This window comes from Epinephelus lanceolatus, chromosome 4 (genome assembly GCF_041903045.1).
Source record: "Epinephelus lanceolatus isolate andai-2023 chromosome 4, ASM4190304v1, whole genome shotgun sequence".
In the NCBI taxonomy this organism is placed as follows: Eukaryota; Metazoa; Chordata; class Actinopteri; order Perciformes; family Serranidae; genus Epinephelus; species Epinephelus lanceolatus.
The window spans coordinates 708,605-725,816 of NC_135737.1; the positions used below are offsets into that span (position 1 = coordinate 708,605).

A 17,212-nucleotide genomic window follows, 5' to 3' on the forward strand; every position below is an offset into this window, starting at 1 on the left:
TATATATATATATATATATATATAGCTTAACTCAGCAAGGTAAACAACAAGGCGATTCCCATTTACACAGTGGTAAGAGTGCTGGACCGGAAGTGTCGCACAAAAAAACGGAAGCTGGCTGCGTTCTGTTTTGCCTCTGTGTTTCCGTGAAAAATAAGGTGGCTAAAACAAAAGAAATTCTCCGTTATGTGTACCACTCAGCATTCTGCCCACTCCGCCGCAATAAGATCTGTTTTTCAAAAACACTGGCATATTCTAAAGTCTGATCCGGAACTTGCCTCCTTGTTCAAGGATCCTCCTCTCTTTGTAAATAAAAGGGGGAGAAATATAAGGGATCATCTGGTCCGCACCAACTTTGATGATAAAATGAAAACCAGTCAAGTAACGCAGACACGTTTGCACCTCCTCCCCAACGGCAACTACCGTTGCGGTAGTTGCACGCAGTGCAATAACAAGATGAAAACAAGCCATTTTGCCCATCCCCACACAGGCAAATTATTTTCCATCAACAGTGTGATCACTTGTGCATCCACACGTGATTTATTTGATACGCTGTCCTTGTGGTCTTGCTTATGTGGGAAAAACAACTAGGAAACTTAAACAGAGGATGAGTGAACATAAAAGCTCTATACGTAGAAATGACCAGGATTATCCTGTGGCTGTGCATTTTAATGATGCTCACCATGATATCTCCTCTTTATGTTTCTGTGGCATTGAACAGGTAAACCTGCCACCTAGGGGAGGTGACCATGACAAGCTACTAAAGCAACGTGAGGCTTACTGGATTCATACCCTCCAAACATTGGCTCCCAAGGGTTTGAACGATGAGTTACTCCTAAATATATTTCTGTGATCACAGCCATAATGTGTTGGTTTTGTCATTTATTGTCATTGTAAGTGTGTGTAGTTCAAAATTAACAAAATGAACTTTGGATCATTGTTATTATATGTATATTTCGATTATGTGCCTTTTTGTACTAGATATGGAGATTTGTTCATTAAATATGTCTGTTTTTAACTTAGAATGTAAACCTATCTGCTAAAAAATATTTTGAAATACTGATTTATTTATTATCGATTCACATATTATGTATTTCTCTTCTGGACATGTGGGGATTACTTTAGACTGATGTCACACAAAGCATTTTGTTGTTTATTTACTGTCTCTTTGTGTTGTGTGGTTTAATTACCCGATGATGATTTTGTCCCTCTGTGTTTACGCGTGGGAATGGGATTGGTCGTGGAGAAACGACCACTCCCTATTTAAGATGGCTTCTCATGAACAAAAATCTGTTTGCCTGATGAAGGTCTAGTACCGAAACGAACGAAGTTGGACAGTGTGCGGGAGTCCTTTTGCTACTTTTTGGTCTTTTTTTCTCCAACGCACCTGTCTTGTTTTATAGATGTGCGCAGTGCTTCCTTTGTTCCATTTTTTCAAGTACAAAACTTTTGACCCTAATGTAGCTCCATACATTAAGGGCTCTAGTTTCCCGGCGCGGCGCAGGGTGGCGAACCCAGCGCAGAGCTAGTTTCAAGCAGCGCAACCCGAGGCGCGCTCAGTTTGGTAGTTTGGCAGACCGAGGTGCGCTGAGATGGGTGTGGCAGCGCAGCAGGGGGAGGTGTCGACAGATCCAGCTTGGCGCAGTGATAGTTTCGTGCCAAAAGGCTTCGCCGAAGGTGCGCTAAAAGCTCGCCAGCTGAAACCAGGTCTACTGTCAGCACAGGCGGAGCGCAGCCAGTGTAAGTGGAAGTTTGGCTGACCGGTGGACAGTGCGCACATGTCACCAAAACCTCACAGGCAGGTTTCCAGAATGTCAGGCACATTAACAATGCAATAAATACCCACAAAAACCACTATTCAATGCAACTATCTGCAGTCAGCACATAAATGTATCTCTATATCAACTGTCCCGTCACATCTGATGTCAGATCAAAGGGGATTGGCACCGTTTGACACGTTTGGCACGTTTTGCACACAAAATGGAAACCCAACCTGATTTGATTAACACAGCTGCAAACTAATGAGTTCACTTCCCTCTCAGCCAACCACAAACAGCCACAGCATCAGATAGGGAGTATATATTCAGCATCTGTCATCTTAGAAAAGTCAAAAGAAAAGAAACAGAGTGAGACTGCGAGAGAGAAAGAGAGAGTGCCCGCACGAGAGAAACGCAATATTCATTTACAATTCTGGTGACCTCCTCCCAGGCTACCTTTGCATCATCAGCCCGTGGAGGTCTGCTTGCAGTTCCGTATATTCAGACACTGCAAGCTTGGACCTCCCGGACCAAAACATCAGTTTCCTCCTGGGAGAAGTTTGGCCATCTGACGCTGCTGCTCTCTTCTGCCATGGCGAATTGAGTAAACTCTCATTACGCCTTTGCGCGGCGCATTTAAGGGCGAGGAGAGGGGCTCATTTGATTGGAGTGATGTGAATCGGCTGTGTAAAACCCACTCCATGCCTTCTCTCCTCCCTCTTTCCGACTTGCGCACGTAGGAGGGACGGAGGTGGGAAAGAGGAGTAGCTGCGCCAGCGTGCATGGTGTGCCAAACTTGCAAAATTCGCCTGGCCACACCCAGTTGGCGAAGCGCAAGTTCGCTGCGCCTCAGCCTTGCCCGGTCTGCGAAACTAGAGGCCTAGATCTTTGGAGAGACTTTTAGCCATCAGCCCGTCATTATACTTTTTGCTCACACCCTCATGATACATATTTAATAATAAATTATTACTTTGTGTTGAAGAGAGATAGATAGAATAAAATCCAGAGCTGAATTAAAAAAGTCAATCCTTCAAGTCATCTGTCTCAAATCAAAGTCAAGTCCCAAGTCATGAATACCAAGTCAAAGTTAAGACGAGTCTTACATCAATGCTATTCAAGCAAGTCTCAGGGCTGTGGGAAATGTTTTATTTTCTTCTTCTTTTTTTTTAATTGAATAGAGTAACTAATCACAGGTTTAGTGGCAGAGGTAAAGGAGGACAAGGACTGGGTGCGCCAAGCATCATCGCCACCCCAATATGTCAGTTGTCACGCAGCCGCCTGTCAGCAGTTGCCTGGCTGTTCACACAAGAAGTGCAGTTCTCTGCGCTGCTTAGCGATAGATTCTGTTCCTCTGCTCTGTTCTAATCACATGAAGAGCTCTGTGTCTGTCTGCTTATGTGTTTGTGTGTGTGTTCATGCGTGTCCGCTTGTCGGTTTAGTCATGTCTGACAAATAAATGGAAACACGGGGTGCATATTTTATAATTTATCATAATCAGATAATTTATATCCTGTCTAATATAGCCTTTATATTCTTTATTCTATAGATAATCAGTGTGTTTTCCCGACAGATTCACCCGCGGCTAGCGGAAAAAATAGATAAGACGTCAAAACTATTTCTGCAGATCGGAGAGCCAGCCACAGAGCTCCGGGCTGGGGCTCACAACTCCCAAGCTTGAGGACGGCCTGGTGAACCACCAAACCCCCTATCCACCGTTTGACTCGCCATGTTGGAGTGAAGCATATCTTCAGTCTGTTCTACCATGGTGTGTTGAGAGTCCTTCTGGAGAATATGATCTGTGATGCCGTCACCTAAGTATACAGGCTTTTTAATATGCTGTTCATCTATTTATTTATTTATTTATTTATTTATTTAGTGATTTGGCAAATTTCCCTGCTGCGGACATTTTGTCCGTTGATATTTTCATCTGCCGGACCACAAGTAATACAGATCAAAAGCCGGCATATACCAGCTACTGTAAAATCTGAATCAGTCAGTCAATATCTAATATCTATAATATATATTGGATCCAGAGTTTTACAGGATACAGAGTGCATCCCGAAAAGGCATACACCACATCCACAGCAGTCACAGTCTTCGAGTTAGTTGACAGTGTGATGGATCACATTCTCCAGGACGACCTCCCAACACCCCGCAGGTCTCCTGGTAGGACGGACAGGAGACATGCTTCACTCCATCACAGTAAGCCAGGCGGTGGATATGTATCCACATGGAGACATGCTTCACTCCATCACAGTGTGTAACGTGTATTCCAAAACATGTGGTTTGGCATACATGTTACTTAAGTTTAAAAAGTTATAACACTTACAAAATCACACTCTTCCTGACGTGCAAAACCCAATCTCAGTTTAAATGATGGACCTTGTCGCTCTTTATACTACGCCACCTGACTTCCTAAAGTTTTTCCTTGATGATTGTCTTTAGCCTTTAAGGTCATACCGTACCCTACTAACAGTGGCAGGTCAGTGGCAGCTGCCCCAAACACCGGCAGCTGTCACTAATATGGCCACTATGACAAGTCTCACTGCTAGCTGCTGCTGCCACTATTTGGGCTTTCTCCTACTGAAAAGATCTTGAGTTGCAGAATAAAAGAGAAGAAAAACTAAATTTGTTAACAAAAAAAAAAAAGAACATTAGGAATGAAATATATGTTATATTCACATGAAACTGAAAAAAAAATGTTATTTACAAAGCAGACATACTACAAGTCAGGCTCAAAATCCAGGCCATAAAGCTACAAAAACAAAGAGTGGATAACGCTAAGGGACCCAGAATCCAAGGCTATACAGTAAAAACAAGATGAAATATAAACATTGTTTAAAAAAGTATTATAAGTCTGTGTATAAACAACCACACTTAAGAGGATGAGAAACAAATTTACAAGTTCCTTAATTCTCTCAAACAACCTGTTCTATCAGGAAAAAAAAATCTAATATTAACAACTGTGGTAACTGAGAAAGAGCTAAACAGTGCCATCACCAGGCTTAACTCAAATAAATCACCTGGCCCAGAGGCTTTCCAGCCGAGTGGTATAAGGCTTTTTAAGTTAATGCCAAGCCTTCTTGGGGCGTGCAATACAACTTTAATGGATGCTAAAATGCCCCCATCATGGAGTAAGGCAGTAATCTGGAGTATCCTTCAAGAAGGAAAAGACAAATTAGAATGTGAATCTTATAGGTGAACATCTGTGTTGAATGATGACTATAAATTATACACTGCCATTCTTACCAAAAGATTGAAAAAGATAGTTCCCAAGCATTTACATAAAGACCAGGCTGGCTTTGTCCCACAACGACAACCTCACAACAACATCAGGCAATCATTACATTATTATACCACATTCTGCAAACTTGGAGCCTCCTTGATCAGTCTAGACGCTGAAAAGGCTTTTGATTCAGTGAGGTGGCCTTTTGTATATAAAGTTCTTGAAAGATCTGGCATACACCAAAACTTTCTAAAGGGCATACGCACACTATTTAGTAAGCTATCATCCTGGATAAAAATAAACAGATACCTTTCAGACATGATCATATTAAAAAACAGTTGCCCAATATCAGTGTTGCTTTTTGCACTCTATATAGAGCCTCTGGCATAGAAAGCATCAAAGGTATCTTCATAAATGAAGAAGACCACAAGGTGGTACTGTAGACTGATGATTATGAACCCTCTAATTCATTTTCTGAATTAATGAACCCTCTAGAAACATTTAGTAGATATGCAGGATATATACTCACTAGCCACTTTCACTGGGATTTTCACACACAACCATTTCTAGGGTTTACATCAGAGGATGGTCCGAAAAAGAGAAAATATCCTGTGAGCGGCAGTTGCCTTGTTGATGCCAGAGGTCAGAGGGGAATGGCTAAATGGTAATGGTAAATAGAACTGCACCTGTATAGCACCTTTCCAGTCATCTGACTACTCAAAGCACTTTTTACACTACCAGTTACATTACACTAATTCACACACACACATTCATACACTGGTGGCCAAAGCTACCAAACAAAGTATGGAGCTAGAACAGTCTTAAAATGAATAAATGCACACAGAAATTAATAAAAGCACAAAAAAAGGATTCACAAATGTATTTGGGGACTCTCACTCCTTTACAGCCAATCACATGAATGCCTCCCCACGAGGGGTGTGATATGACGTAATTAAAGTGTGCGCAGGTGGGAGTAAGGTGAAGCTGCAGTACCGGAGGCTGCAGTTTCAGGACCGCAGTTTTAGGACCATTTAATTTTCCAAGCCGAGGCTTAGTAACAGAGTAATGTATTGAGTTATAATTTCAAAAATAAGAGAAATTAATTAGTAATAGTAATTAGATTATAGTTACAAGCCCAGGTTACATTACCATTGCCAGTCCTCTCCGCTCCTCTCACCCACACTTAAACACCCGTTCTGGCACTCATGTGATTGGCTGTAAAGGAGTGAGACATCTGACATCAAATACATTAAAAATATGTTCATAAATCATATTTTTTATATGTGGATTTTCTTTTACTTATATATGGAATGAAACATATTTTTGTGTGCATTGAAAATGTGTTTGGGTTTTGAGTCATAAATATATATAAATCCCCAAATACATTTGTGAATTCTTTATTGTGCATTTATTAATTTCTGTGTGCATTTATTCATTTGGAGACTGTTCTAACTCCATATACAAGGTGCCACATGTCACTTGGGGTCAGCTGCAGGGTCTTCAGCTGGTGCCACCTTTCACTGATGTTTCGCCCCCTAGCCAGTACATCTCCGGGTGGGGGCCAGTGGCTGTCTAGGGACGTCTCCATGCCACTCCCTGCAGCTGACCCTACTGGGGTGTCTGGCCCCATACACTGTCCCTCCTCCGTAGCCACAGCCAGTAGCTAGCTCTCTCAGCCTCCTCTGCCAGCTCCTTGATGGCCCTTTGCAGACTAGTGCCTGTTGTCCCAGCAGCCTGGAGAAGCTGGCTAACCGACCTGCCCACAGAGCCCCTGCACCCAACTTCCACTGGGTGGATGGATGCTTTCCAGCCTGCCTCTCTGCATTCTGCAGCCAGCTCAGAGCCACTTAAGTGCATGTGTCGCTGGTATTCCCTCCTCCCAGGAGACAGTCAGCTCGATGATAAGTACCTGCTTGGCAGCTATGGACCACATCACAATATCTGCTCAGGGTCGTCTGCACGATCTTGTCAGGGAAGACCAGCTGCTTGCCAAGATCCATGCGCATCTCCCAGTCCTCCAGCAGTGATTTTAACCCTATGGGCCCGAACGACGCATAGTGCGTCCAAATTCACACCTGTTCTTCTCTATTGATTTTCTCTGCGACCATGCGTCATAGCGAGAAGCGAAATTGTAGCTTTCCGAAAAGACCAAGCACTTGTCGGTAGTCCAATGTTTTCATAGCAAAAAAAAAGATAAAATTACACTAAAATTATGTATAACACAGCTTTCATACAGCTCTGCACACACATTACTCTTGGATGCATTAGTCGTGAATGGTGGCTCGCACAGAAATGCCACACATATCACATGAAAGCGCAGGAGCAGAGCTTTCCAATGATACCACACACATCATTGTGCTGTCATCCCATCATGCTATAAATCCAGACTAATTGTCTACAAAATAAAAACCTGAAGAATTTCTTCACAATCCATTATACAGATCTTGTTATCAGTCACTTCATATAGTGAGGAATATCGTATCTTACCACGTCTTAGGCTTGCGTGTGTTTCTCCCTGTCAATCCACATTTGTAGTCCGGCTTTCAAGATGCAAATATCTCCATATTGTCCAGTTGACACTCCATCAAACTTTGTATGACAAGACCAGCCACTTCACCTTTTCGCACCCAGACAACTGTAGCCTAATTATGCATGCATGACAGGGCCGTAGTCACCATATACATTGAGGAGGACATGTGTCCCCCCCCAATGCCCAAAATGCCCCCCAATATATAACTGAAACTGAAAAACAACAACAAACTTTGTTTACTGCAAACAAAGTGGCAAATACTATCTTGGAGGACATCATTGCACTTAGTTGACTATTTTTCTATTATCTTAGATGCAAATATTGCATGTTTCTTTCAGATAAAACACATTTTTGACTTGTGAATGAGTCAATGGAATTTCTTGCAATAATGAAAAAATACTGGCAATCATGTCCGCCTGGCACAAACCACATGTTTTGGACAACTGTGAAGTGACAGAATGTCCCACCATCATGGTTCTTATATTGCCAGATTCCAGAGAGTCTCCCCTCTTCATATATGGCAGAATATGTCTTCTTCCAACTTGCTATGGTGAGATACATGTAAAAATGTAAGAATTTAGTCACATTTTTTTTTTCATTGATATAAAAATTAATATAAAATACAGGCACATAGAAGGACATGAAATGATGGCAAATTTGGTTAGCCCAGATTATCCTGAAAAAACAAGATATAGCATGTGTATGTAGCCTTTATAATGACTGTGATATGAGTGATATGTTGTTTTTGCTGCACAGGGAACACTTTTCTTCACCCCCAAACCACTGCGACAGGTTTTGTGGGCAGGGAAGGTTATCATACGCTGCCCTCACCACGAAGCTGAGCCATGCCTGTTTGGATTGTGTCCTCCCACCGAGTCCACACCCCCTGTTTGCCCTGGGACATGGCCTTGATGAGGTAGCACTCCTGCTCCACCCGTGGCACTTCCTCCATGATCATGGTCTTCCTCTCCTTCCTAGAGGCTTTGGACCAGAGCTTGACTGGTTCTCCCCAGCCAAACCCAGCCCGGCCTTCCTACACTCTCCCCATGACCTCCATGTGCTTCAGCCTGCTTGGTCCACCTCTACCTGGGCCCTCCACTTGCGGCCTGTTCGGACACCCGCTGCTGTGCCCCTAGCAGCCTGGTCCCTGGAATTTTTCAGCTCGACAAGAAGATGAGCCTTCTCCAGTTTTTACCCCATGCTTACATTTTTTTTGGCATTTTTGCCAAAGAGACCTGCATCTGAGAAGCAGCGAAGGAGGCCTAACCACTTCCTGATGTAGGTGTTGGTGATGTCATGTAGCCTGCTGGCCCAAGTCAATGGAATTTCCCACACCTTCAGAGGCCACATCACATGCTGGAACAGTGTGAATTGGTAGAACCACAGCTTCAGTTTCCGGGGAGTTGGCTGCTGTCAATCCTTGTCAGGCCGTGGGTCAGCTGCTTCTGCACAGCCCTTCCCATCTGTTTGTCGGAGAGGTCAGAAGTGTACTCCCTGCCCAGACTTTGGATTGGCTGCTCTGTCAGAAGTGGGGGCTTCTCTCCTCCTGCCGTGAACACTGTCCTACCGCACCTCACCCCTTCATTGATCGAGAGACTCCAGGACTTTGCAGGCTTGATCTTTATTCTTGCCCACCCTGTGAGCTCATCTAGGTGGACTGAGAAGAAAACCTTCCCTTCCACATTCAGTAAGGCAATGCTCCTGAATTGGTTGATGGTGTTGGAATTCTGCTCCTTGGGAATGACTATTCCTACTGCTTGTTGCCATTCAGCTGGGATGGATTCCTTTTCCAGGCGACCCTCATGATCTTCCACAAAATATTGGCCACTTGCGGGCAGTTCTTATAGAATTTGTAAGGTAGCCTGTTTGGCCCAGGTGCTGAGGCTGACCTTGCCCTTGGAGGACCTCTAGGACCTTCCACGGGGAGGTGTCAAAGAGGATACTCAGTGATGATGATCCTGCTGTGGAATGTATCCTGGCGAGCCAAGTGGTGTATCTTTGGCTGCATCTTTGTACTGGTTTTTCACGTACTGCTAGGTCTTGCTTGGAGTTGACCAGCTTCCCACTTTGCATTTTCTCCAGCAGCTGACGGGCTTACCTAAAAGGATCCTTGAAGAAATCTCTCCTCTCCTCCTTTCTCTTCCTCCGCCTCCTAATCTGGTCTGCCCGGCATTGCTTTGCCACCTTCTGTTTGAGCTCATCCCACAGAAGTTTGAGGCCTGTTTTTTCTTCTGGGACTGCTTTCCAACTTTTCAAGGCTGGCATCTGTTGTATAGGAGCTCTTCGATGTGCTTCTCCCTCCGTCCTTTCTGTGTCAAGGCTGTGGCTCGCTTGTCTGGGCATTCTCCAAACCTCTCTCTGCGCCACTCCTCTAGGTTTCCTGCCTTTGGCCATTTGATCTTACTCCGCTTTTCTAGCTGCTTGGGCTGACTTGCTGGTGTGGCTGATGGGGGGGGGGGGGGGGGGGGTTAGCGTGCCAGTCACTCTGCGGGGTTGACTCCATCCCTTGTTGAACGTCCTCTACTGTTGCCCTTTCGGCACTGTTGGGTCCTGCTGCACTGTGTTTTTCTACCTGGCTGTGGGTCCCTTCCATCTGACCTGCCGTAGCAGTGCGCCGTTCAGGCTGCCTTCCACACCTCTTCCTTGATGGATGTGCACTCCTCTGAGCGAAGTCACTTTCTGCCATCCGCAGCTGCACTTCCGGAGGTCCATTTACCATTACCATTCTTGAAGAAAACCTGTGTTAACCTTAGATGGCCTATAGATAAAAACACACAGTGGATGAAAAATTTAATTTACCCTCAGGGGGATTAATAAAGTATATATAAAAAAATAAAATGAATAATTTACATGATAGCCAAAAATTACGTCATAAACACTACCTGACTGAATCCCTGTCCCTTTCCAGCATCAACTCAGACAATCATAACAGCGATGTTGAAAAGAAAGAGTGGTGGATCAGACAGACTGAAACATATGCCATTTGCCCAATGATATGTACCCAATAAATGCTGTTTTCATTTGGTTACATTCTGTAATGTCATGTTTATTTTTTGTTAGCCTATATCTAAGGTACAATTTTCTTTATATTTTGCTTCCAGAAGATGCACTGTGAAAAAGGACCAGTCTGATTTGGATTTGTACAAAAGCAGTGCTCTGCTTATTTAAATATATCAAATATAATATCGAAAAAGATGGCCGCAGCGTGAGTGAACATGTCTCAATTGCCAGTCTGATTACTGCAATTTTGGTAGCTTTACAGGTTCTCCTTCAGCCTGATCCACAAATTTTTTTATCTGATCTGCATCTATACTTGTATAGTGAGCAAGTAAGTCAGTTTAAGCAACTACAATATCGGTGTATCTGACTGCTTTTGGCGTCCTTGCCACAATGGATGACCACCATATCTCACTTCAAACTCTGTGAGACAGCATTCAACAAACTAAGACTGACATTCTCACGCAACTCGATACAAAAGTGGATCGCATTCAAAGCACTTTGATTAACATTCAGATCTCTCTTTCTATTTTGGGAGAGCAAGTTCATCTATTAGAGCAGCACATGGGGGGAATGAGGACAACATACATGAGCTTTCTGCTCAAGTCCAACGCCTGGAAAAAGACAACTCCTCACTGATGGACAAGGTTGATGACCTGGAAAACCGAAGCCGACAGTCTAATCTCCACTTCCTTGGGATTCATGAGTCCGCTGAGGGTACGGATATCATCGGCTTCATGTCTCAGCTAATTCCACAGCTTCTGGGACATAACAACTTCACCGCTCCTCCGATCATTGAGAGGGCCCATCGCTCTCTGACTGTCCGACAAAGTGGCAGAACCAATCCCAGGCCTATCATGATCAAACTTCTGTATCTCCAAGATAAGGTGAAAATACTTCGCCTTGCAAGGGAGAAAAAGAAGCTGGAATAGAACGGGTCTCGCATCCACATTTACCCGGGCTACAGTTCCGATCTGACGAGGAAGCACCGGAGCTTTGATCCTGTGAAATGCAAACTTCATGATCTTTTTGAAGTACTCTCTCCTCTATCCTTGCACGCTGTGTTGATGGCAAACAGCAATATTTCAACTGCCATAAAGACGCTGAAGCAGCCTTCATGTCCCCCACATCTTCTCCGGGATTATGATTACCTGCAGAGGTGAGGCGATGATACTGCGGCTAAACTTAACACAAAATTAGCCTTCAACCGTCAGTTCATCAAACTGGCTCTTTCATATTTTCCTCTTCAAAAGACTCGGCGGAGCTGCCCTGATAGTGATGCTTGAGGTGCGACTGTTTTTTCCTCATTTGCTTTAGTTGTTGTTTGATGCAACAGTTATTAATCTACCTCAGTTGTCAATGTTTTGTTTACATTCTGCCCTCGTGCTGACTGTTGATTGGCTACTTCTTCTTCTTCTTCTTTGGCATGTTAACGCCGGCTAGCGTAGCACTTCTGCCCCTAGCTGTTAATGTTACTCGCTGCCTGTCAATTATTTCTGTTGTGAGCTACGTTTTCTTTTTATTTTCATAATTAATTTAGACTGGGCTTTTGAGTTTAATAGATGGTATATATAAAGTCTGGTTTACTTATGGAAATACTCTGGGATATGGTGTCTGGGGTTGCTGGGCTGTTCTTGAGGGATGTATTTGTTATGTGTTTTGTTTTGTTTTTCTTGTGTGTGTGTGTGTGTGTGTGTGTAGTCTATATGTGTCTATGAATCTTCTAATCTTTACAACCCTCTTCTGCATTTCTGGATACAACTATTTTCAAAACTGTGTTCAATTAGTGACGGTACCATTGCAGTTTTTACTCCATAAATGGATGAAACTAAAGGATTAAAAATCATTCACTTAAATATCAGGAGTCTTGTACCTAAAATTGACTTACTTTGTGTATGGGTTGCCCTACATAAGCCTAACATCATCACACTTTCTGAAACATGGCTAAATAATAATCTCAGATAATGAAATAAATCTCACAAACTATGTACTATATAGATCTGATAGATGCTCCAGGGGTGGTGGTGTCACTATATATGTTTCTTCTGATCTTGCATCTGAGTTAATTATACCCACAGTTGCTCCTCTACATTTCAAATGCATTTTTGTTCAGATAATTTTTCATACAAATAAATGTATTACCATTGGGAGCATATATAGACCACCTTCTTCCCCTGCTGAGTCCTCCAATTGCATTACTTCTACCATCAATTCCATTTCCTGTAAATATGAAATCATACTATTAGGAGATTTCAATAAAAATTGGTTAGATAGGTCATCTGAAAATATACTTATTAGTCCAAATGTTACACAACTAATTAATGAGCCTACAGGAACCACTCCTAGATCCCAATCTTTGCTTGACTGGATACTAGTCTCACACCCATCCAGGATCTTAAGGGCAGGTGTTATGTCTGACTGCTTCAGCGATCATTCAGTTGTCCACTGTGTTTGGAAAATGAAATTACCTAAATCACCACCAAAACTAATCAGAATCAGACAACACAAGAAATTGAATTTAGATTTATTTATAAATGATTTGATAGCAATTAACTGGGACTGATACCAATTAATTCCGAATGTTCAAGATGCCTGGGAATTTCCTTATACTGAATTTAATTCTGTCGTGGACAAGCATGCTCCGTGGAAAATTGCTAAGGCCAAGGGTAAACATCTCGCCTGGTTTAGCCCTGAACTTACTGGTCTCTTCAGACAGAGGGACAAGGCACGGACTAAATTCCGCCAGACCAGAGGTAATGTTGATTGGGAAGTATATAGGCAACTTAGAAATCTGAGCAAGACTAAAACCTGAAATGCAAAATTAAACTATTATAAAGAATGTTAGATTTCCACCGATTTATCGGCAGTGCTCGGAATCGGGCCGGTTTTCACGTGATCGGCCGTGACCTGCGACCGGCCGGTCAGTCTAAAATATGCCGATTTAAAACGCCGGTCAAATTCCCGGCGTGCTGCATGATTGGCATCGCATAACCATTCTACTACTACTGCACTACTCAAATTTACTAATGATGTGTTTCTGCTGCAGATAATGGGGAACTTACTGGTGTAATTTTTATTGATTTAACCAAAGCTTTTGATTTTGTTGATCGTTATTTACTTTTAAATAAACTCCATGCTATTGGTCTATCTGATAATGCAGTTTTGTGGTTCAATTCATACCTTCACAATCGTAAACAATGTGTCGTACTGCATGGTAATAAATCAGATCTGTTGATTCAGCAAAGAGGTGTGTCCCAAGGTTCAACACTGGGACCACTTCTTTTGTCTATCTATGTTAATGATTTACCAACTATATTCAATAACTGTAATGTTCAGCTTTATGCGGATGATACTGTCATATACACATCTAAACCGCATTTACTACAACTTCAAGCTTCTCTTCAATCTGATTTCTGTATCCTACAAGATTGGCTTTCACATAATAAATTATTATTCAATAAAACAAAATCCTATATTATGATCTTTGGTACTAGACAAAAGCTTAAATCAAAAACAGGCTCCTGTGTAATGACATGTAAAAATTGCCCTCATCTGCATAAAGTGACAAAATGAAATATCTCAGTGTATATCTTTACCCTGAACTCTTATTTAAAGCACATATTGATTATGTTTTATGTAAAGTCAATTTTGGAATTAATAATTTATATCATTCACATAACTGCTTTACATATAATGGCCATGTTTCCCAGATCGCTTATAGCGCTAAGAGCTTCTCAAGAATGCTCTTAAGCTTGACCATGAAAGAAAAACGCGTCTCCCAGATCGCTCTTGGCTTAAGAAGATCTTTCACTAAGAAGGAGTTGTAAGATCAAGCTGACCCAATCTTAACAGCCTTCTTAGTGGCCAAACGCTCACAGATCAAGCCGCGTCAGGCAAATTAATATTACACTAAGCAAGGAGATGTTAAAACAGTGCGCACCGTATATATTTTGATCTACTTTATACTTCAGATTTATATTGTTTAGCATTAATTGGTGACAGAAAAGAACAAATTTCAGGGAAACGTGTGTCCTTACTTGCATATGACAATAAACACTTTGAATCTTGAATCTACATGTTTTATGAAGACCCTGTGTGCGCTCAAAGCTGTGGCACAAGTTACACACTGAAATCTGGCGGAAGAAAAATAATAGTAAGATGAAAAATAAGTTGAGGAATAACAAGTGTGTTCCTGTATGTGCTGTGCACATCAGGCACACAAATAAAATTAATCATCATGACTATCATTTATCATAATTTGTCCGCATATGTCTCTCATCTGCATGCACATATGAGATAGTTTACCGCATCCAAAAAAATGCATCAGGGCACAACAGAAGCACATCCACCCCCCAAACCTGCGACATTCAGATATCAGGCAACTGACAAGTGTAATTGAGCTCAGCTGGAACCTCATCAAGGGACGCTCCACCCGCTATTCTATATATTATATATTCTATATAAAAGGCGTTGCCACATCACACCCACATACCATACCATACCAGATACCATGGCTGCTTTACAGCATATTCTAGCTGCTAACCAACAGCGTCGCCATGTGCAAAGCCAAACTGTATATGTAAATGCATTTGTGCGTCAGCACTTCAGCCAACTCGATGTGCTGTCAGACCGGTCTGTCCAAATGAAGTACCGGCTGCTCCGTGCTGAGATACAACGCCTCATCAACTAGTGTCTCCACACATCCGGAGGGCAAATTAGCAATCTTGCTAACTCAGCTGTACTGCATGTCACTAACTCAGCTTCTTCTCCGGAGCCTTTGTGCTCCACTGTCTCGCAGGTTAACTTATATCGCGGCGGTGCCTGGATAGTCTGACGTGTGTGGTTGTGCTGCTGCCGTGGTCCTGCCAGATGCCTGCTGCTGCTGTTATCATTAGTCATATTTCTACTGTTATTATACACACATGATTATTGTCACATATATATACTATCAGATATTAATATATATTTTCAACATATTTTACCACAATAGCCAGAATTATAATTATAATATTATTACTTTCAATAATGTTTTTGTAAGCTACTGTCATTACTGTCTGTCCTGCATCTCTCTTTCTGTCTCATTGTGTCATACAGATTACTGTTAATTTATTATGTTGATCTGTTCTGTACGACATCTTTTGCACATCTGTCCATCCTGGACAGAGGGATGTTCTATGCTGTAAAGCCCTGTGAGGCAAATTGTGATTTGTGATATTGGGCTTTATAAATAAAATTGATTGACTGATTGATTGATTGATTGATTGATTGATTGATTGATTGATTGATTGAACCCGGTGCAATTTCGCCCTCAGCCCCGAGGTGCAGTGCCTGGCTGCGCTGCATTTTTATGCAGTGGGGAGCTTCCTGGAGGTGGTGGGAGATGGCACAGGCCTCAGCAAGGTGTCTGTGTTTTTTGTTTAAATATAATACATTTCCTCATGATTCTCTTACCAAGACTATTTCTTATTTAGTTGTAGTCTTGTTTTCATCATGAAAATAGGTCAATAACAAATATCGTCTTAGTTTTTCATTAGAATTATTAGAACACATACACACGAGCAGCAGAGAATTAGTGCGTTAGGTAGCAGCGCTGTGTGTGACTTATGCGCTGATTAAGTGGTGGGTGATCGATTTCCCTGACATCGATTGATTTAGTTTCAGCACCGCAGTAGTGGACAGCTCCTGTTAAGAGCTTCTTAAAGAGCAATCTTTAGAGCAATCCTAAGAAGGGCATTAAGATCGCATCTGGGAAACACTCATATCTTAGCGACCCTTCTTACCAAAGACATTACCTGTGCTCTTAAGTCTTAAGATCGCTCTTGACTGGGAAACGCGGCCAATGTTAATAAAAAACTTGCCTCTCAACTAATTCTTCCAATATTGGACTACTGTGATGTTGTTTATCAAAATGCAACAAAATTAGGGATGCACTGAATATTCGGTAACCGAATATATTCGGCCGAATATTGCAAAAAACCACACATTCGGTATTCGGTCACAGACACAGACAGTAACGTATTCCTGTCAAATATGGCGGCCATCGGCTTACCAGCGACAGAGAAGTCGGCTCCAATAATATCCTCTTCTTGGCGTGCGGACTGCCCAGAAGTACCTGAACAGCCGAGCCAGCCGAACACAGGTATGTGACGTGTCAGTGGAGAAACGAGCCGTTCACGGCCCACAAACCTCACCGCACTTTAGGGACTGTTCATTACTTATGAAAGGGAAGAGGGTGGCTGGTTGATTCTTATTTTATTTATTTATTTTATTTTATTTTGATCCCCCCATGTTCATCACTCATTGATGCTGTTTTTGAAGTATGAATAAGTCAATAAGTAATTTATTCCATTGAAATATTGATGTATTATAGAAAAGTGATTTATCTTTTTATAAATGACAAAAGGCACATCTGCCTCATTTTCACTGTGGTATCGTGATACTACTCAGAACCATGATATTTTCATTGGTATCGTACAGTGGGATCCAATTTTGGTACCGTGACAACACTAATCTGGAGGGGGTTCATCTGCAAAAACTAATGAAAAACTAAACGATATTCAGTATTCAGTACTCGGTATTCGGCCAAGCGTTTAATATTATTCGGCTTCGGCCACAAATTTTCATTTCGGTGCATCCCTAAACAAAATCAGATCTTGTTCCAATTAACCCAGCTTTTAATAGACTCTGCAGTAGGGCCGTAAC

At 42.2% G+C, this 17,212-nt stretch overlaps 1 protein-coding gene across 4 annotated transcripts in view; it reads left to right on the forward strand.

The window, feature by feature from the left end:
• The window catches only part of LOC117259687 (EF-hand domain-containing protein D1), a 66,928-nt gene that overhangs the window by 41,326 nt on the left and 8,390 nt on the right, over nucleotides 1-17,212 (forward strand). Inside the window, exon 3 of one of the 4 annotated variants that reach the window (XM_078166833.1) lies at nucleotides 722-7,182. The exons of the other annotated variants lie outside the window; for them this stretch is intronic. Within the exon in view, the coding sequence (XP_078022959.1) occupies nucleotides 722-853 (132 nt within the window). The 3' untranslated portion in view covers nucleotides 854-7,182. Of the gene's footprint in view, nucleotides 1-721; nucleotides 7,183-17,212 lie in introns of those variants that run through there. 4 annotated transcript variants of the gene reach the window in all.